The sequence below is a fragment of the Amblyomma maculatum genome, chromosome 7 (assembly GCF_055883805.1).
Source record: "Amblyomma maculatum isolate TAMU_Amacu chromosome 7, ASM5588380v1, whole genome shotgun sequence".
Classification (NCBI taxonomy): domain Eukaryota; kingdom Metazoa; phylum Arthropoda; class Arachnida; order Ixodida; family Ixodidae; genus Amblyomma; species Amblyomma maculatum.
In genome coordinates, this window is record NC_139350.1 from 94,048,797 (window position 1) to 94,071,867 (window position 23,071).

At 45.2% G+C, this 23,071-nt stretch overlaps 1 protein-coding gene across 1 annotated transcript; it reads right to left on the reverse strand.

Moving 5' to 3' along the window:
* Positions 1 to 11,696: 11,696 nt before the first annotated feature.
* On the reverse strand, positions 11,697 to 13,070 carry LOC146183971 (putative exonuclease GOR). The gene has a single exon (XM_084608780.1). It carries the CDS (start codon positions 13,053 to 13,055, stop codon positions 11,697 to 11,699), a length of 1,359 nt encoding a protein of 452 aa, XP_084464906.1. The 5' UTR covers positions 13,056 to 13,070.
* Between the last annotated feature and the right edge of the window lie 10,001 nt (positions 13,071 to 23,071).

Genomic DNA, 23,071 nt, shown 5'->3' on the forward strand with positions numbered 1-23,071 from the left:
AAGGTAACTCTATCATTCGCCGACGGCCTTATCGGGTTTCCCTCTCTGAACGAAAAGTAATTGAAGAAAATGTAAATGACATGCTCCATCGCAATATAATTCGTCCTTCAACAAGCCCGTGGTCCTCCCCTGTAGTGCTAGTTAAAAAAAAGGACGGCTCGGTACGCTTTTGTGTTGACTACCGCGCACTCAACAAAATTACCCGCAAAGATGTATATCCGATGCCGCGAATCGATGACGCCCTTGACTCCCTCCAAGGCTCCGAATATTTCTCGACCTTGGACCTTCGCTCAGGTTATTGGCAAATACCTATGCACGAGGACGACAAAGAAAAAACCGCTTTCGCAACACCCGATGGCCTTTACGAATTTAACGTTATGCCTTTCGGACTTTGTAACGCACCAGCAACATTTGAAAGAATGATCGACACTGTACTTCGTGGCCTAAAATGGAGAACCTGTTTGTGTTACTTGGACGACATTGTTATCTTTTCGGCAACCTTTAATGACCATCTCACGCGCCTGAATGAAGTCCTCACCTGTCTCGCTTCGGCAGGCCTTCAGCTCAACACCAAGAAGTGCCACTTTGCACAGAAGGAAATTAGAATATTGGGACATCTGGTCAGCCATGACGGCATTCGCCCTGATCCTGAAAAAATAATCGCGGTCTTGAACTTTGCTCGTCCACAACGGACTACAGATTTGCGCAGTTTCCTCGGCCTCGCGTCCTATTTCCGGCGTTTTATAAGGCATTTTGCAACTATTGCTGCACCACTTCATGAGCTACTAAAAGCACGCAGCCCTTTCGTGTGGACTGAGCAGTGCGAAACTGCTTTTAATGACCTCAAGCACGCCCTCACATCAGATCCTGTTCTTGGCCACTTCAGTGACAGCGCTCCAACTATCCTGCACACCGATGCCAGTGGTCACGGTCTTGGCGCTGTACTTCTGCAGCGTGATGCAACATCGCGTGAGAAAGTGATTGCCTTTGCCAGTCGGACTCTCACTCCAGCTGAGAAAAACTACACCATTACCGAGCAGGAGTGTCTTGCTGTCGTCTGGGCTGTCCAAAAATTTCGCCCTTACCTATACGGTCGGCACTTCACAGTTGTGACCGACCACCATGCTCTTTGCTGGTTGTCTTCACTCAAAAATTTGACAGGCCGACTTGGCCGCTGGATTCTACGACTGCAAGAATATCATTTCGACGTCACTTATAAATCTGGTCGCCAACACCAAGACGCCGACGCTCTCTCTCGCTGTCCCCTTTCGGAATCCACTTGCTGCTCTTCTTCCCAATTCATTTCCACCTCTGACCAGAGCCGAGCATCTCTTTGCCCGACTTATATCACAACCGTTTGTTTTGACGACTCTGGGAACAAGCACGCTCTCCGCTCACAGCAATTAGCCGATGCCTACTGCCGTCCTATCATCGACCGCCTTATCGGCGCTTCGGACCCTCCCAATGCTAGGCTTCGCCGACAGCTTCGCAATTTCAAGCTCGAAGATGGCATCTTACTCCGCTACATGTATTGCCCTGATGGAACTCGCTGGATCCCAGTCGCGCCGCGTGTGCTTCGCCCACGTATACTGGCGGCTCTCCACGATGACGCTACTGCAGGTCACCTTGGTTTTGACAAAACCTACGACCGCGTGAGAAAACGATTCTTTTGGCCTGGCTTATCTTCTACCGTTGCCAAATACGTCGCATCCTGCCCTCTGTGCCAACGTCGCAAACGGCTGACTTCTTCGCCCGCTGGCCTTCTACAACCTCTTCCTTGTCCCTCCACGCCATTCGACGTAGTCGGCATCGACTTATATGGTCCCCTACCTCTCTCCTATGGGGGTAACCATTGGATTATAACAGCTGTCGACCACCTCACACGCTACGCTGAGACAGCACCTGTACCGACTGGTTCCGCTGAAGAAGTAGCAAATTTCTTTTTGCGATCAATTGTATTGCGTCATGGCGCTCCTCGGGTGCTCCTAAGTGACCGCGGTACAGCCTTCTTATCGAAAGTCGTTGCCGAAGTTCTTCACGCCTCATCCACCCTTCATAAGACAACCTCAAGCTACCATCCCCAGACTAACGGTCTGACTGAGCGATTTCATCGCACCTTGTCGGACATGATATCAATGTACATCACACCAGATCATCGAAATTGGGACACTATTCTACCATTCGTCACATTCGCCTATAATACAGCAGTACAGCGAACTACCGGTTACTCACCATTTTTCCTTGTTTACGGCCGTCCTCCCACTACAATTCTCGACGCTTCCTTCTTCTCTACGCCCGACTACTCCACATCAGTACCTACCCATTTTTTATCTCGTGTGGCCAGATGCCGTCATCTTGCCCGCGTCAACACGGCAGCGTGCCAGGAAGTCCGCAAAACTCGCTATGATTCTACACATCGAGTGGTCTCTTTTCGTCCTGGGGACGAAGTACTGCTTTACACACCATTGCGCAGCGCTGGCCTTAGTGACAAATTCCACCACCGCTACGTAGGTCCCTATGAGGTCATAAGCCAAACTTCTCCAGTGAACTACAAAGTGACGCCTGTTGATCCCCCAGCTGATCGACGCCACCGTGGAACTGAAATTGTTCATGTGTCTCGCCTGAAACCGTTTGTGCGCCGCGATGCATCGGTTAGGTAGGAGCGGCCAGGCTGGCCGCTTCCGACCCCCCGGGAAGATTGTGTGAGCCTTCCGTGGATGTTATTTCATTTGTATATGCCATGATCTTCCTCTTTCATTTGTACATACCATCATCATCGTCCCGCGGCGCCGGCTCCGGCACGCGCCTGGGTTTTGTCACCGGATTAAAAACGCTAGACAAGGCATCGCTGGCCTTGCCGTCACGACCTTGCCGTCTCAACCTAGCCTTCTTTTACAATATATATATATATATATATATATAATTTCTCCCATTTAAATACAAAGATGTGCAAAGGCTGCCAGCCCTTTCTCTCACCCTCTTAGTTCCCCCTCAACAATTGTGCTCGAATTTGTAGTCTCTGAAAGAGCCAGACTTTAGGCACTGAAAGTAATTCATTCATTTTAAAATTACTTTTACTAAAGTGAATCACTGCTGTTTCTATACTTATGCTATGCACGATGCCAAGAAAGCAGTAACGACATGCAGCAAGCCTGTCCCAGAGTGATGAATAAGCAAAAAAAAGACAGAATTGAGTGGAACTACAAGTTCGAGGCCTCAGACCTGCCCTGTGTCTCTGGGTCACAACCACTCTCTAAGAGGAAGGTATACATGTAAGGCGTTGAGGGTCCATCGAAGTGACAGATGGTGCAAAATGGTAAAAGGTCAAAACTAGTTGAAAGTGTGCAGTAGCACTCACTGTTGCATATTGGTTAGAGGCACAGTGGCGCCTGGTTACACTTGCCATCACGGGCAAAAAAGGGGTTTAGGGGAAGAGACAGGTGGAAATGTTCATGGCGTGTTTGACCATGATTCTGTTTTTGTTGCTATTGTCTTATATTTTTAATAGCCTGTTCTGTAGGAAAAGGGGAGAGAATAGTCTCACTGGATAGAATTTGGCGGGAAGATGAAAGATTGTGCTCTAGTGTTTAGAGAGGTTTTGTTCACAACCTTTACTTAGTTTATATACGGATGAAATCCAGACTGTAATTAATGAGAAGGAATTTGCTCTGTGGAAGTATTGTATTGTCATTACTTTTTGAGAGAAGTATTCCGTAATTTCATTATATCTTTAAGGCTTAGCAAGTAATTGGTAATATAATTTAATTGCTTTTGAACAGTAACTTTGCCAAGTATGTTGCCAATTTACCCCAGGCAAAAAGATACCATGTGTCTATTAGGAATGAAATAGATTAAATAAGACACGCCAGCTGGACTTGTGAATGTAATCATGTAGCTCAAATGGTTTCTCTACTTCTGATTGGCATTTACTTCGAATCATTCAATTGGAAGGCCCTGTTCAACACTCAATAAAAAAATGTTGCAACTTAAATTGCTGTGCAGTTTGTATAATTTCTATAACCACAGAAGTTGTGATTAAACGAAGTAACTCTGACCTCTGAAGATCTGCCACTGAATGCAAGAGGAGGGTCCAATGTGCAAGGTATATAAGCCATAACGAAGAAAAGATCATGTCAACTCTTCCGGTATATACAGTGTTCCTATGGTTTATGTGTCATATGAATGCTTGCCTGTTGCCCGCTGGGAGCTGCCATTTCAGGTCAGTGCCAGTAAAATAAGCAGTAAGACTGGAAGCCTTAGCTGAACTGCCTAATTGGAGTGTTCAATTTATTCAAATTGGAGCTTCGAGTCTGTTCCAAAAGCGTGTTTAGAAATTTTGCAACTGCAAACTTTAATTGGAAATCATATTTTTTTTACTTGGCTTGGCCAGTGTCTCGATGAAAAACATACCATCCTGCCCATATTGCAATTTTCACATAAGAGCAAGTCAAAAGACGATGCCACTGCACTGACTTGAACAAATCTCTGAAAGATGGCAACTATAGAAATTGGGCAGGGAGGCTCCGCAAAAACTGCTGAGTTAATTCAGATACAGGGCACAATCAGTACAACTGCGCCTTCCAAAGCAGGAGTTTTTATTATATACCGTTTTTGCTGACCTAGATTGATCAGCTGCACTGCTGAGCCATAATGCAAACCCAGTTTGCACTCATACATATATGGTTTAATATATGTACCAAAAGTAACCAAAGCAACCTCGAATATTCACCAGCTGTTGCTGCCTGCGATATTCGACAAGCGATATCAACCGTCCATACAGCCTGTATTTCCTGTCTCTATCTGATGCATTGAACACTGAATTATTAATTGCGGATGCGTAGTCTAGCTGACCGCAAAAAGGAATTCGGAGGTAAGTAAATGCAGTGCCATAACGTACAGCCTTAGAGCTATGGAATAGAACACTGCAGCAACTGCAGGTCTTTTGTATTAAAAAGACGGAATACATTCGGCGAAACAACGAGATAAGTAGGCCACGGGGAGCCAAATTTTCTTGCGTCTAGTGAAGCGCACAATGCACAGCCGAACCCGAAGCCCAGAGCGAAGCTAGAAATTGCACTACATGAGAAAAGCTCCCTCTGCAACTGCACGTCACAATCAAGCGCGTCCAAACTCTGCGCTTGATTGTAGCAATCAAGCGCGGATTCCACAAATCCTCCTTGCTAATCCAGAGATTAGCAAGGAGGATTTGGTATGAGTACGCGAAATGCTTCGACTGAAATAAAAGCACGTGCCAGACAACGCGCCAAACGCCGACACCGCCAACCTCCTTGGACACCGCCGATACCTAAGTTAAAATTACTAAGAAAATAAACACTAACCTTTTTTCAGCCAAAATTTTAGGTTATAAATTAGTATTATAAATATTTCACTTGCTGCTGCGCACATTTTTTTTTTTGCTTAGTTTATGATGACGTAGCGTGACGTATTCTTATTCGTCGAAGCAGCAGTTGACTAGTAGTGAATAGTAAACACAGATTGTTATATATAATTTTATTCATAATTCGCAGACTCCAACGCAGTAATAGTTATATTTATATCCTCAGTAGGTTAGTACGTATTGTTTATTTAGGTAGTACAGGCCCAATGTTTTTTTTTTTTTTCATTTTTTTAACAGAGGCGTGGGGACGGAAATCTGGCAAGTTTTGTGGCTCAAGCTAAAAACTGGCTGTAAATTAAGTGATTCGAGCTTTGAAACTTAGTCTCCTGTTTTGTTTAGTATCTAATAGCCTTTAAGCTTCACAGAGAAACAATGTAATTTGAAAAGTGAATTTCAATTATGGAAGTTATTAGTTTTATTAAAGTTTTAGCATGCTGATTGGGGTCAGAATTGGAACAAATGATAAGATTGAGTTTGTTGGTGGCTCATGGCATGCATAACCTAGAGCTGCTAGGAGTTCATTTTCTCAGCTTTTCTTGGGAAGTATAGGGAAAATAATGGTATGTTATCACGATGTTTTAGAAGCATGGCATTAATGAAAAATTTCTTATACAGCAATTATTTCTCATTTGTCAACAATGCTCGCAGTCCAGCTGATACAATTGTATCGTCACACTGTTTTTGCTTTTGATTTAATTTCCCATCGAGGGAGTGCTGCCTGAATATGAGCCAGACAGCGTCATTAATATGTTGGGACAGTTTACCCTACCAGCCATGGGTACCTGGAGCTAAAGCATCCTTCCTGTAAAGGAGACATTGGATCGGTATGCATCACATAGCTGATATCTTTTTGCATTCTTGTATTTGCCTTAGACTGTCAACGCTTTACTGGTTCATGCTCTCTCTTGCATTTATTGTTTTCTTTTGAGAGCATAAAGAGTGGATGTGTAAGAGGCTTCATTAGAACAAAGCTTGAATCTAGCTCGTTGCTGTTATATAATTCTTGCTGGCTTCATAGTTCAAGACTGACCTTTTTGTGTATCTTGCTCATAGTCTGCACTAAAGAAAATCTTTCGTGGTCTCTTCAGTGCTTTAAAACAGGAGATATACTTAGCTGTTTTATTGCAACAGTAGCTACTATTTCTAGTTGAGGCAAAATTGAGTAAACCTGTGCTATAATAGCTCAATGACAGATATGGCTGATTGAAATGACACATAGTAATTAGCATTCAACACTCAATCTGAGAGGTGCAGGTGCTTTCAGCATTATTAATTTTTAATGCCCTTGATTATGCTTGCATTATATTAAATTAGAAAGAATGCATTGAAATTTTAGGGAAGAAAGCCATTCATTTGATATTCAGGGAGTATTGTTCAGGCTATTTGCCTTCCACTCTTCCTTCATAATATAGCTAACTGCATTGTGCACATGCGTGCGTGTTGTTGCTGACATTCAGTTACTGGTTATTTAGACTGCCTCAGTATATGTAAGCATAATATTTCTGTGACTGAACAAGAATATTTACTTGCTCAAAGCAACATATACACAAATATTTACTTTCTTGCAAGTCACCAAGATTTGCAAAAAACTTCCAAACTCATTTTATTCACAACCTAAATAAATGCATAGTTAACCCTAGAGCCAAACACTTACTAGCAGTAACATCATGAAGTAATATTTCGATAATTATCTTTTTTGGAGAACATTTTTGGTTTAGTTGTTTTCGTGTTTTTTTAGTTCTGCAAACATGAGTGGGCTTGTTGCAGAAGGGGTGGGCTGCTAGATGAAGGGAAGTATCAGTGTTGGTGATCTTTTATGGTTATCAAATAATTCATTGTAATGTGTAAAACAAATGCCTTTACAGCCTGCTTGGAAAACAATCTTTTTTAAATTGCATGTTGGGGTTCTGCCTGGGTAAACATGGATGGCAGAAAAAGATCTTTCTGCCATGAGATGTGAACTGGATTTTGTGCAGAAAGCCAGAGGCTGTCGAACGTGTTTATATATTGTTGTGATTGAATTTTTTGTTGAATGTCCTACAATAAACTTTGCTCTAAGATGTCTTTTCAAACCCCCATGAAATTTGGTTCTTAGCTTTGGAAAATGACAACAGTATCCTGTAAGATAGATAATGCTATTAAGCTTGCATAGCACATGGAAGTGATGAATGGCTGTTCGCCACGCAGATCTTTATTATCAGACCTATCCTAGAGTATATTGAGAGTTCTATCCAACAGATGATGTTTTGAAAGCTCAGTCATGTCTACCTGAGCTTATCAAGTACTTAAAAAGATGATCAGTTTGAATGTTTGATAATTAGATGTATTGTATGTAAAATAGCTCTCGGCCAGCCTGTTATGTTTGTGAAAAGGGCAATAATGACAAAAAAGGGTATTTTGCTTGGGCTTCTAAGGCTATTAAAACTGTGCAGCTCTGCTTTAGTACATGCATTGTCTCCTCTGCATGGCTAGATAAATTATTTCTGTTCCTTTTATTACATAAAAGTCATTCTAAAGCTTTAGATAAGCTTGCTCACCTCTATTGTGTGTGTATACATTGTGTTCACATATGCTTGCTACAGCTGGAAATGATGCTGTGTTAGTTACAACTAAATAAATAAAACGAATAGCAACTGTATTTCCTTTGTCCACATATTTTTAACAGAAACAAACATGGGCACACTAGATTTTATTGTTGCTTGCTACTGTTTGATAGTGAAGGATCTCATCATTGCATAAAAATCTTTCAGAAACTCCTGAAATAGTTTGATACCTGGTGGCGTGGAGGCTGAATTCCCAGACAGTAATGTATTCCTTTAGTACCATACAATGCATAGCAGATAATTGTAACCCCTTGCATATATCACTGATTCTTCCACTATGGAAGATAATTTTGTGCTCAAGCATGTTACTGTATCTTTCCTCAGTGGAGCTTTGCATTTCCAATTCTGGGCTTCTCTTTTTATGTTTTTACTCAGCAACGATATGAAATACTCCTCGTATGTTTCTTTTGCAAGGTAAAACAGTGCAAAAACCACACACAGGATGCAGAAAGGTGAGGCGAACCCAGGTGCTGACTGACAACTAATCGTGTATTGTTCTGATACCCCACTAGATATACAGCCAGCATCAAAAAAAAAGAAAAAGAATACAGCCACACCGCAAATACAGATCAAGCAGGAGCAATGCCAGTTGTATATCTACTGAGGTATCAGAACAATAAATCATTAGTTGCCAGTCAGCACCTGCTCTCGTCCCACCTTTCTGCATCCTGTGTGTGGTTTTTGCACTATTTTACCTTGTGATGATCAATTAACTAGCCCGCAATGTGTTATTCATGTTTATCTTGCTTTTGTATTTCACTTTCCCTTTTTTATTATTGAAAAGAACTTTCTTCCTGCTGTTCTGACTAGTGTTCTCATATGTGTATGCAGTCCTCTTGTTGCTTCATTCGGCCATATCTGGAGACTTCCTGTTGCTGTGGTCTGTGCTGACAAGTAACAACAAGGCAGCCTGACTTCCCTGGCAAGTAGCAGTGGGATGTTGCAGCATGATTTCTTCAGCATCCATGGGGACTTCTTATAAAGGACAGGTATTTTTCCTAAATTTTACTTTCATATGTGATCAAGATTTTACCTTGGTGACAAGCTCTTGAAAGGAAAACATGAGCATGAGTGGCACTTTCTTACTTTCTTACTCTCAGGAATGCACTATTAGGACTATTGTTACCTGCATATGTAGTAAAAAGTATGTGTGACTGCATATTCCAGCAGTAAACTGCATGATTTTTTAAGGATGAAAATTTTTAGCTCCTCTTGTCGGTAACCTAGAATTGACGAGCCAAAGCAGGCAATACCAGGCAACAAAATGTGATTATGCGGGGGCCAGTGGGTTTTAATGAGACAAGCTCTCCACTTTTTAAGCCTTTGTACAGGGCCAACATGTTTCCCAGTAGTGTCTGAGACACATGCCAGTCTGGTATCCTCAAAACAACCTCGTCTAAATTTAAACAAAAGTAGTGCCAACCTAGTTTGAGTACGACCAGTTCAGCAGTGACCTCAAAATTTAAATGTGTAACTCCCAATATTTTACACTCTGGCTCCCCAAATTTTGATGTCAACCTAAGTTCACCAAAATTATGTCCAACATAAATTGAGTATATCAATTCAATTTGGTCTTCAGAACCCTTGAATTTTGAGCTCATTCAAGTGTGATCATTATTGGTGTCCTGCCTATTTTTAATTTGACCAATTCAGTGGTGACTTCAATATTCAGATGCACTATCTCCCAAATTTCATCCCTGGACCCTCAAAATATGGCTTCATCTATATTTGGCCAAAACTAGTGTTCATTGCAATTTCTCTAAGGCCAACTCAGTGATGCTTATCAAATTTAGGTGGTACCCATTGGAGTGGTGCAGTGGTTAGGGTGCTCAACTACTGTGCTTAAGGATGTGGGATCAAATCCAGACATCAGTGGCGGCTTTTCAGGGTGAGAGAAGCAAAATCTAAGGTGCCCAAGTGGTGTGTGATGTCAGGAGGAAAGAGGAAGATGAGGAGGAAAGGCAGGGAGGTTAACCAGTAAAAGCAACCGGTTTGATGTCAGTGTACGTAAAGAATCCCAAGTGGTCACAATTTCAGCCCTCCACTGCAGCCTGAGTTGCTTTGGAAGGTTAAACCCCATAAACCAAGAAAAACAATCAGATTTAGATGGGTCAACCACTAAAGCTCAAAATTTGACTTTGCCAACATTTCTCAAAATTGGCATTCAACCCAGCTTGATTGTGACCAGAGCAGTAGTGATTTCGAATAAGTTGGGTCACCCCATGATTTAGCATGCTTATGCTAAATCATGCTTGCACCTATTGAGTCTTATCACATGAGAAAGAAAGCAGGGTGTGGAAAGCTATCACTTTGTGAGTTACATGCCACAGCAGAAGACCCGTCATCCTGGCCAAAAATGCCTTAATATTGCAGCCACTCCCAAATGGGATGATCACCATAGAGCCCATACAGGTTCATGCTTGCATCCATTCTAATCATGGGAGAGGTAGTCACTCTTTATTAACTGCCACAGTGATGCCGGGGTTACGCTCGACTTCTATGCCCAAGTATGCGGTGGCTGCTTTTCGATGGAGGCAAAAAGTAAGGCATCCATGTACTTTGCGATGCAAGTGCGCATTAAAGAGCACCAGCTCGTCGAACTTTCCGAAGTCTCTCCAGGCTCCAAAATATCCCCGTGTACCACCTGAAAGTTTCACGAACCGCTTCTCTAAACTTTGTAAACTAAAACCTATTCCGTACACTGCCCTTAGACCTTGGAACTTCTGTTTCAATCAGAAAACTTTAGATGCACCTAAGCTCCGCCTTAAGAGTATGACACCATAGCGGCCTGCAGTCTTCTCATAATTACAGACATTCTCATCACTATGGCATGCACTCCTATGACACCACTGACAAGAAAGAAAGCATGATGAAACGTATATAAACACCCGCTTGTTTCCAAGCTGTGAATGGGGGCATTGCGGGGCCTACTCGTTACCGTGTCATGTTTTCTTGCAACTGTGGGATCAAATTCCACTTGCGACAAAAAAAAAACGAAAATAATTTTGCGTCGGCGAAGTATAGATATTTGTAAACATAAATCATTCACGAGATCAGGCAACTTGCAATTTACTTTTCATATGAGTTAATCACTTTCATTCCGCCCATGACATCAAGTTCCACGTGAGCACGATGAGGCATTTCAAATTCCATTGTAATGTCATGTGGCTGTATAGCTATGACACTCTCGACCAATTAGGATTTTCGCGTTATGACGCTGGTCGCAAAGAGACGTCTGGTTCTCCGCTGAACTGCTACCTGAAAGCAACCACTTCAAATGTGGGCACCTACTTCACAGCTGGACTAATATAATGAATCTTTGGGTGGCACAATATGTGAAATTTTGAACATGACCATTTACAGCGATAGCCAATCCTGGTTTGTAGCTTTAAAGCCCTCAGGGGCAGGTGGAGGAGGTATGATATTCAGGAATTCAGCGGATGTTCTGCATGGCGGTTTCTTCTAATTCATAATTTTCGGACAGTTATGTGACACAACGAATTCCCCTCTAGACGACGTGGAGGATCATTGTTTGTTTCGGAGCGGGTGGTGGCAGTGTGCTTTGGTCGCTGACGAGCAGCATAAATTTATTTCATCTTCCAGAGAGAGAGCAAGGACTGAACCGGCGCACGAGGGTCGTTGCGGTTCTCTATCCTCCGCACCACACACTCACACTCACGGCCGCGTCCCGCTAATCAGAGTGACGGCTGCAAGCGTCGGCTGCCGGCACCGCGGTTCCTGCGCTGGCGCTGTATCTGATCACGCGCCGCCTTCCAGAGGATGAGCTCCATGCAGGCGCGGGCATCCTCGACGCTGTCGTGTCCCCGCACGCCGTCCACCTGCACCTCGTGGTTCAGATAGGCATCGACCAGCGAGCGCAGCGACCGGCGGAACGGCAGCCCCCGGTGGTGGGGGAACACGACGGCGGTGTCCACAATGGTATCATGCAGGATCTTGAGGCCGCGCAGGTCGTTCTCCAGGCCGTGGCCCACAAGCACCGTGGAGGCGGTAAAGAGGCGCAGCAACACCGCCTGCACATCCTGAAGTGTGGTTCGCACATTGCGCAGGTGGTCGGCGGTGATCCCGCTGAAGGCCGTGTTGTAGTCAAGTACGGGGCTGCCGGGCTTCACGTACGAGTCGTACACGGTCACTCCGTTGACACCCACCACGCTCACCTTGGACACCTCGAGACCGCGGATGGTGAAGCACATCTCGCAGTCGAGCGCAAACACTCCGCCGGCGACGCCGTTGTCGGGGCGTGTGTGCACGAAGCCACGGGCTAGCGTGTTGCCCTTGCCCCGCGCACCCTGGGGGCATACGTGGTACTCGGAGCGCTGGCAGCCCGGCTCTTTGCCCGTAGCGCCACAGCACGTGAATCTGTCCATGATACGGCGACCTGTGTGGTAGATGCAATCGTCGTTGGCGTAGTACTCGCCGTCCGGCGTGATGACAAACGAAGAGCCGCAGCGGCAGCAGGTCTTGCGGCTCGAGTTGGCCGACGCGACGTCCGTTTGAAACCACACGGCGCGGCCCGGCTCATCTGGGCACGGGCGCGGGTAGCCGCAGCAGTACAGTTCGTGAGGGGTTAGCCTGTAGCGCAGCAGCTGATGGTACAGGTCGTCGGCGCACAGCGGCAGACACCAGGTGCCTTCCAGCGTGCTCAGGGGACCCCGGGGTGCGGGCGAGCAGGTGAGCGCCGAGGCCTTCTGCCAGCTGGCGGCTCGCTGCGGACAGCGATCAGCAGCTGAAGTCGCCAAGTATTTCTCGTTGCCATTACATTCGAGATCCAGGTTGTTGCCGTTGTCTTCTTTTAATGTGGTCGTCAGCCAGCTTTCTAAATCTCTTTTCTTCTCTTGAACGTTCTTCTCCTTCAGCACTACTCGCACCTCCATCTGCACAGTGTTCTTTGCCTTGGTTGTTTCGGAAGGCTCCTTATTTGCATATTCTTTCTTCTGGCCGGCCACAAGAATAACCAGGAGAATGAGGATGCCAAGGATGGCGGTAAGCACTATCATAGGCGAGCTGCCAGTTATAAACACTAGTTCGTTAGCCATGCTGCTGCTTCCATGTGCCACAACACCAGCCATAATACACATAGCCACTAGATGACACCGCTGCAACGCGCCAAAAGATACAACCTGCAATACAGCCGGTGCGCTGGCATTGCGCAGATGGCGCTCGCGTCTTGTTACCCAATGTGGCTAGTACTCCATTTTGTTTCGGGCTGCTTTCCGACTCTGAGAGCAAGGAGTGCGCATACAACACGTGGAACGCTGGGCTATATCGCGCACCATGTTCGAAACCTCGTATCAAGCTCGTTACGATGTTTAAGGGGACACAACGGACTGATATAACGGATCTTTGGGTGTTACAATATGCGAAATTCCGGACATGACCATTTACAGTGATAGCCGATCCTGGTTTGTAGCCTTAACGCCCTCAGGATGAGGGAGCTGGGTTATGATATTCATGAATTCAGCCGATGTTCTGTAAAGCGGTTTCTTCTAATTCATAATTTTCGGACCGTCATTCGACACAAATTATTCCCCTTTGCGAAACCTCGCAAATCTTCCCAGCCAGTCTGGCAACCGCGCCTCGCCGCCATCGTAAAGGGTTGCTTCGCCGTTCTAACCGTCGCGCGCTTAGCTGCGCTGCAACTGTTTTCGTTCGCCAGCTAATTCAGCGCATATGGCGAGTACATCGACACTCGTATTTCCCATCACAGGATGGGAAAACAACTTAAGCGCTGTGCCGTCTTTAAAGGAGACGAGACTGACTGCTTTTTATTCGAGCAGGTCAGCCACAGAACACTGTCAGGACAGAAGCTACTTCAGTGCAGAGTCCTATGTTATCGTCTCGTTCGTGCAGGCTAACAGTTCTAAAATAAGGTGCGTATGTGCCTGCGAGTGTGAAGAACACTGTTCATGGCTGGCTAATGTTGCAATCTTTTAGAGAAAGCTTGGCGGATGGCACTAGGATTTATCACCGACGCAGTTGAAGCACGCTGCCGCTGCGTCTGTCATCTGCTTCCTGTCCTGCACTTGATTATCGCCTGAATCGACGCGGGGATCGATATATCCCATGAAATCAAGTTGTCTGCATCTTCGAGCTGCACTGAGGTGTGTGTCTGTTGCCTGCCTCATCTGTGGCATATATATCTCTTTCAGTCGCGTTGTGCTCACCTGCTTCATACATTTCAGCCGCTGCGTCCCGCGGACTCCTTCGTGTTTACAAACAAAGGGGGCGCTTGCGGCGCCGCAGCCGACTAGGGGTGAAAAATAGGCTTAGCGCCCATAGGAATACATTGAAGCGAAATATTTCATTTCAGTTTTCTCATTTCAGAGAACATCTATGATGTCGTTATTCGGTACAGAGCAACCATGAACATCCTAGAACAGATAGCGAAAGTATGAAATCTCATAACCGCGAGGCGAGGTACTTTTAAAACACCGCGAAACATATGGGGGGTGCGAGTTGGGAGGGCGATCCATAGAAACACATGTAAACACAACTCACCGGAACATTTTGCTCGTTTCGCAGAGCACCAGAATTGTGGTGGCCGGTCGTAAAACATTGGCGAGAGCTTTGAAGAAGTGTGTGACAAGGTATATGCTGCGTCATTGCGGAGGCAATCTACGTTTAAAACCACTCGTTGTCTAAAGGCCCGTTCACACTTGCGACTAGCAGCGGTCGCTCGACCAGTGCGACTGTATTGGTCGAAAAGCGACCGTCGCAAATGGTCGCACCGGTCGAAAAGCGACTGCCGCGGGCCGTTCGGGCACTGTTCGATTTCGCGATACATGCATGCCGTAATAGGAAAACATTTTGAGGCTTTATAAACCGACGTCCGTGCAGGTATGGTCTGTGCCGTACGGAAAGAAAAAAGAAAAGAAAGACGAGGAGACCGCAGAAAAAGCCCAGCACGTGTTGTGAGAGCCACAGCGATACCCCGGGGAAAAAGAAAATAAACGCTGAAATCTGTGGTACCCTAAACTGCGGGTTTGTAGCTGGAAGTAATTACACAAGAGTACACATCTGCAGCACAGCTTTATCAAACTTACCGTCTACAGATATATCCATAAGATTATCGATCGCCATAAGCACGAATATCTTCGTAGACACGCGCGCTGCACAAATCACTCCTCTGCACTCCAGCCGAAACGGGCCCGCGACCGTTGACTTCTGAACGTCATAGAACCGCAAAAGCACTCTCGAGCACGTAGCATATGATGCGTCAACGGGACTTCCATGGGCCGCGCAGCACTCAAACGAGCGACGAGGGCAGCGACGGTGTAGCGGCCCCTTCGATCAACATAGCGGGAGACGGAAGAGGATTGGCTACCAGAAGTGTGCTAGCGCCGTTTTTCATGTCAAGGACGGCAAACGGCAGCGGTAAGTGGCGGCGGCGGCATACAACATTAGAGGGCACAAAGAGGACTGTCGCGGCGGTGGTAAAAGAGGTAGTGAGGGGAACCAGAACAGCGCTAACGGGTGGGATGGTTGTGTCATGTGCTACGAGGAGTTTGGTCGCAAAACGAGGACACGGCTCGTGGAGCAGGGCATCAGACGGTGCATCAATCGATTCAATGAGCTCTACTTGAGGACTGGCGCAGTCAATGATAGCATGATGCTGGGACAGGAAATCCCAGCCGAGAATGACGTCATGAGAACATGTGGGGAGAACGACGAATTCGATGATGTACAAGGCTGCAGCAATGACGACGCGAGCAGTGCAGATAGCTGTCGGCTGTATACTGTGAGCGGATGCGGTACGAAGCGATAGTCCCTCGAGAGGTGTAGTTACTTTTCGGATGGAGCGGCAGAGTTTTTGGCTGGTAACTGATACAGCGGCACCGGTGTCGACAAGCGGAAGAGTATGAACACCTTCAACGATGACAGGAATAACATTCGCGGGATTAAGACGAGGACTTTGAAATTCTGTCGAATACGCAGTTCGTGCCTCGCGAACTGCGGCGGTTAGTTTTCCGGCTGGATAGCGGGTCGTCGGCGCATTGGCGAAATGGAGCGGCGACGTGGTGATGGCGAACGACGAGGGAGGAAGTCCGGAGGATCAGGGGGTGCTGTTGGAGGACCCGATGGGACTGGGAACTGGGGGACCAAATAAGGTGGCGCAGGCCGTGCAGCAAAGGCCATATTTATTCGGCGTCTACAGTAGCGTGTAGTGTGCCCAGGGATGCCGCAGTGGTAGCAAATAGGCCTGTTGTCTGAAGTGTGCCATGGAGATCGTGTCGGAAGCAAGGGGGGAGCAAAAGCTGTTGGTGCGGACCGCATGGGGGGCGAAGCGTAGGCATATGCTGGCTCAGGCGGTGGACTTGAAGTGACTTCGCCATACGTGCGACGCAATACTTGAGGAGGAGCCGGCGCGAATGCTGGAGCGTAGCTCAGTTGCGCAACGCCGGACGATGAAACTGTGTGCGTGAGGAACGGCATTGAGGGTGCAACCGGAGCTGATTGAGGAACAGGATTAGGGAGGACTGCAGATACATGCTGCTGGATTGCATGGCGAAGCTCCGGAACAAGGCCAGTTGTTGACGACTCCTTAACGGGACAGTTGTCGCGCGACTTCCTGGCATACAAAAGCCTTGATGTCTTCAGAGAGGCTAGATGACTCCCTCTCCGTGGCTAGTCCAGCAAGTGATGTATGAGGCTGGCGCATCAAAACGCGCTCCTTCCGGAGCTCGTCGTAACATTGACAGAGGTCATAGATTTCCTTGACTGTAGTGGGGCCTTTCGCGATGAGCATGTGGAAAGCGCCTCATCAATTCCTGTGAGGACATGACATGTTTTAACGGCCTCGGTCATGGTCGGGTCAACGCGACGACACATATCAACGATGTCCTCAATGTAACTGGTGAACGTTTCACCGGGCAGCTGCAGTCGCGACCGAAGACGCTGTTCCGCGCGGAGTTTTCGGACGGCGGGGCGGCCAAAGACATCAGAAAAGTTCGTCTTGAAATTCGCCCAGGTGGCAAAGTCCGACTCGTGGTTTCGAAACCACAGATTACCGACGTCGCTCAAGTAAAAGATGACATTATTGAGCTTACGATTGTCGTCCCAGTTATTGTGACGGCTGACCCGTTCGTAAGTGGTCAGCCAATCTTCGACGTCGTTATCGCTGCTTCCACTGAAGGTAGCCGGGTCCCGTTGACGAAGCGCACCTGTGCAGGTGACGGGCGGAGGCAGGTGCAATGAAGTCAGCTCCGTTATTGGGGTAGTCAATGTTCTGCTGCGAAGTTCCAGGGCGAGATGGGTACAGGGAACCTCAGATTGACCTCCACTAAGTGAAATGTGGATTTAATGGTTCGTTGGAACGTCTAGCGCTGGCAGTAATTCGGGCACAGCAGGATCGAATTACCAGCCGCAGGGCACAGCTTCAGCGCGAGCGAGATGGGCGCCGGAGGCAAGCGATGGTGATGGCGATGCCGCAGCGTTTTCTGTTCTTTGTCTTCTTTACAGAATGCGATTTTTGATACCATTTTTTGCTGTGGATCAGATAAAATTTGCAAAAGCATTGTAGTTCCTCTAGTAAAAAGCAACTGAAAGAGCAATATTTTTAAAAACGTTAAAAATGTAACACAAACACTTTATTCGCATTGTGTAAAGTGAATTACAACAAAGTATTGGCATATTGCTTCCTACTTTATGATATTTATACTGATGTCAAATTCTCATCATCAGCCAGACTATACCCCCAACAGAGTGAAGGCCTCTCCCATATTCCTTCAATTTCAATCCTGTGCTAGCTGCATCCACTCGTCCTCTGCATCATATCTGCCCCCCTGACTTTCCCTTGGGTCAATGAAATGGGCACACAGAGACACCCTTATATTTTTAAGGCATGAATTGTAAAAATGGAACCTAACTAGATAAGCTGGAATTAGCACCATATTTAAAAACAGCTCCTAAGAATTGACCACAACGAAAGTTTTAGCCACCTTGCACTAATATCTACAAATATGTTTTGTAATGAAGCAGCTCCCTTTAAGTAACAATTCAGAACAAACTTACAAGGAAATGAATGCTTGCTCGTGCACTTCATAATCGAACACTCAAAATTTACTAAAAGCTTTGGCCCGTCTTGACTTTGTAGATTCAAACTTGCAGTGTACACTTGTCATGCACTAAAGCATTGCCACATATGCTTGCAGTTAAAATTAATAACCAGCAGGTTTCCACTTTTCTTATGCATACTCTTTTTTATCCGATGCATGTAGCAATAAATTCCCAAACACTGGTCAGCTGTGCATTCTGGGAGGAATGATGGCACTAAATGCTATGTTTTTCATGGTCGGCCAACTCCTCAGCAGACCATGTTTTTGTTGCAGACATAGGTGTCGCACTAGGCCAACGACACCAACACAATTGAAAACTAGATGTCTTGCCAGTGTGACAGGGTTTAAGGCTGAGGATATAGAGAAAACCAGTCTGCCGACTGTTGGTGGCTGAGTCTTTGAGATTGGTCGACGAGTAATAAAATTCTCGATAATAGATGCAGGCTTCACACTCCACATTGACGGAGTATATTAATATATCTGAAAAGTATAACTAATGCATATTTCCTGACCTGCACATGAGTGCGAACAGCCAAACTACCTAGGACTGCCGAATATGTGTGAGATGTCAACGACAGCATTTTCAAGCAGGGGTGGGTAAACCGTAGCTACATTTGCATCTTGCTGCGACTAATGCGAGCAACCAATTTTGCATTTCCGAAGTGCAGACAATTGTGCAAAAGGTGCTAATGATGAAAAAACGAATATTTTTCTGGAGCCAGCGTAAATCTGTCGATCCTCCTCCACTTTGATCGGAGTATGTTTAGCATCTAGTTGCTGCGGAATATGCATTCCTTCTTTGCTAGCCAAACACAATGCTATGTTATGAGTCACGAAACAAATTTTAGTGCCATTATATAATGCTTTTTGAGAATTATGTGGGCTATAAAAGCAGGTTTTGCAGAATGAACAGCAGCCGTGCAGTTCCATAGCCAGCCCTGTGCAAGCCGCCGAAGGTTTTACCTGCTGCTGCACTCCATGGCATGATTTAAAATATCGGCAATTCACTTTCAGCAAGCTAGATATTCTATAATTAAGCGGTTAACTCTTATCACCCCTACTGAATCAAGATATTCATACCTAAAAAAAAAGGCAACCTAACAGGTGAAACCATATGTCGACGGATCAAGCGGTTAACTCTTATTACCCCTACTGAATCAAGATATTCATACCTCAAAAAAAAAAAAAGGCAACCTAACAGGTGAAACCATATGTCGACACATCAAGCAGAAGTTTAGCCTTAGCTTTCATGCTGCAGTGATTACTGCAAATTGCTTCAAAGCAGGAGGTTGCAAGTTTGACCCATGAAAAGTTTTTTTTATCTTTTTTTATATCTACTGGCTCATATTTACTGCAGACTGCTTTTATTTTTCATCACAGCTTATCTGACCCAGCTACCACTGCGGCAAATATTAGGCAGTATTTAGACTCTGCCCATAACCATGACTGGCAAGGCACATCTTAAGCCATCAAGTAAAAAGTGCAGCAGACTGTTGTGCAATGCAGCACTATACTGGCTTGTGGTCGCCCTTTTTCTTGCATAGTGGAGGCACGTATACTCTTTGCAATATGTTGGAAAGTACATGAGAAGTGCTAAATGCGTGCACAATCACTTATATGTATCAGCAAGACAACTTACTATGTACTGTGGTCTGTCATGAAGTAACGTGAGCGAAGTCCATGTTTTTTGCTTGCTGTCAGTGAGGAAAAGGAGGAGGAAAACATTTTACGAAAGAATTTGAGGCACGCAGGCCTCATAGGTCTCTGCACGACCCCACTCGTGGTCTAAACATTCATGTCATGTAGATCCATTATGTATGCAGCCTGGCTGACGACAATCTTCTGTGATCGACTGACTACAGTGAGGTCTCCCAGTCCTCCCAGATTCCCAGAGGCTGGGCCAATGGCGTCTTGGCAGCCATGTTGACTAAAGTGACCAGCAAATATTGTAGTTTACTTTAAAAATACGAAATTCCCCAACTTCTCATTCCAATTACTGCCGTCTTGAAATGCAGGTGCTTATAAATATTCATTTCAGCAGTGAACAATTTTTAACTGTTGAGTAATTCTGGCAATGCAATTGATTTACTCTAAGCATTACTTATGCACGATCACTTATATGTATGAGCAAGACAATTTACAATATTGATACGTGGCGGCAACAGAGGACAGAGAGAAGATGCTCGATGGTCGTGAGATCTCTCGGGCTCTATAGTGGGTGAAATGTCATTGTTGTCAGTGAAGAGGAAGAGAAAGAAAAATACAGGAACGCGATTTTTGATACCATTTTTTGCTGTGTATCAGATAAAATTTGCAAAAGGATTGTAGTTCCTCTAGTAAAATGTAGCTCAAGGAGCTATATTTTTTAAAAGGTTCAAAAATTTACACAGAACACTTTTTCGCATTGTGTACAGTGAATTACAACGAAATATAGATATATATTGCTCCCTACTTTATGATATTTATACTTATGTCAAATCCTCATCATCAGCCAGACTATACACCCAGCAGGGTGAAGGCCTCTCCCATATTCCTTCAGTTATTCCAGGCCTGTGCTAGCTGCTGCACTTGTCCTCTGCACCTTATCTGCCTGTCTGACTTATACTGCCCCCTGGTGTGCTTTCCTTCCTTTGGGTCAATGAAATTGGCACAGAGAAACACCCTTAGACTTAATGTCTACATTTCAGGCCTTAAAAATATAACTAGATACGCTGGAATTAATTAACAGTATTTAACAACAGCTCCTGAAAGTTGACCAAAATGAAATTTTTAGCCACCCTGCACTAATACCTACAAAAATATTCTGTAATTAATCAGCTCCCTTTACTCCACTTTCAACTGCTCAAGATGCAGGCAGACATCCTCAAATTCACAACAGAGACGGTCACTGAGCTCACTCTTTTGGTTCAGGAGAGACTTCTGCGGTTCATTCTCCTCTTCGGTGGACTGCAGCTTTTTAGCTGTCTCTTCTTTTTCCTCTGTCATGGTAATGGTGCAGCGCAGCTTGTCTACCGGCTTCTTCGAAGAAGCTGCTCATAATTGGCAACTTCTAAGCCTGGTGACATCAGCCGTGAGAGCAGCTGCCTTCTCCTGCTTGGCTGCATTTCATTGGTGTAGAGGTTCGACGGTAAGTGCCTGCTTGTTTTCAAAGAGCAATAAAATTTTATTAGTTTTTACAGTTCAACACTGCTCGGAAAATATATGTCGCATGCAGAGCGCATTTTTCCAGAATTACTACCTCCCGTTACTTGTGGTTTAAATGAAATTTACGTGCAAACATTTATTATGTTCCAGCTTTCGAAAGTTTTAGGAAACTTTAAGATTTGTTTACTTCCATATCAAGTATACAAGTGTGCAGTATACCTTGAAGATATGCTGCATTGGATAAACATAAATCACTAAATACTTACTAAAACAACAACCAGCAGTGACTGCTGCTTGCACTTGCTGGTAGCATTGAGGTACTCTGCTGGAGAGCCTTTTGTGCGAACAACTCGGTGTCTGCACCCTAGCTCTCTCAACACACTCAACGGACTTTGCTTAAAGTAGTTTGACCATGTCTGCTCTAACATTGTTTTTAGTTTATCCTGGATTGAACAAACACGATATGGAAGGAATTTTCAGCTGAGTAAATTTCCTGGATGCTGTGCTCCAGGAAGTATTGTGCTTTCAGCGGTGGCTGTCATAAAATACCAGTGTTGTGGTGAATGAAACAGTAGGGAAGGGGAAAACAATACTCTGAAATTAACTTTGCTGTAATGAATTTTGTCAATACAAATAACTGATATCACCGAAGAAGGATTGAACTCTGCAACTCTCGGCATACTGGGATCTTGAATATTTGGTCACAGGTGTCATGATCAGGAATGCTGGCGCAGTGATGCGTTGTGAATCATGGGAGTGGAGAGAGCCCAAATATCGTGTGGATAATAGCTTCCGGCTGTACTCCTTATAATTGGCATTTTTGCCATTTCCAGGAGCAAAATTTGAAGTATGGTCGCTCAGAAGATGATGGGAATGAAAGCACGTGCCCCTTCTTTCTATGGGTTTTGGAGGCTTGGTGGTGAATGACGCTAACTGATGATTTCTTGTTACGCAGCTCAACAACGAGCTTTAAGATCCCCCACTGGCTCGCAGCTGTGGTTAACGAGCTTCTGCAAATGTGTGTTATGGCTAAGCCCTTGTATATGACTTTTCTCGCGTTTTTCGTCTTTTGACCACGTGTCTCGATATCAAGGAAAAGCTCAAACCGTATGTGGGTTCTACTTTCATGCCACAAGCCACTTTGTGGTATATTAACTGCCTTATATGGGATATGATTTAGGTAAACTGTTCTATCGCATTTATGAAATGAAAACTGTATATAGAAAACTGGCTAAAAAGAGTTTTGACTGAATAAAGGAAACTTTCTCTAAAGTTATTGGGACTCTTGGGGTTCGCCTTCAAGAGTATAACGCGAAAGCGCAGGTCGCCACTCCACATACACTGCCCCGTTTTACCCAAGCCGCACGAATATGTCTACATAGACTAGAGTTAACGTTAATGCAGGGGTCCAGGTAGGCTCATTCTGATATCACCTTCCCATTAGAAAGGAGAGGCCCGAGTTCGTCCGTTTAGTGCTGGGACATGTCAGGTGTTGGTTACCGCCTTGAGGCGCCATGCTCGTGATTTTTCTCTCGCAAATTCAACGCCGGCGAACAGCCTCCTGCACCAGATTTTCCGTGAAGAGGAAATTTAATGCTATCGCATTAAAAATGGAGAGCATTGCTCTTATGTTTCTATAAAGGCTGAAGTTGCAGAGATAAGTGCTGTTGTGAAGGAAAACTGGAGACTAAGTACTCTAATATCTCCTAAAATAGACGGGGATGAGGATACAACTCACTTTTCTTACTTTGTCTTGAACCTAAAAGATACCCGTTGGAGAACATGGAGCGAATCTGAGGGGAATATCATGGTTTGTAAAAATACCTTGACATAACCATTAACCTTAATAAACT

Bases quoted from the DNA above. Each gene is read 5' to 3' on its own strand.
- LOC146183971 (XM_084608780.1), bottom strand. From the start codon at position 13,055: ATGGCTAACGAACTAGTGTTTATAACTGGCAGCTCGCCTATGATAGTG.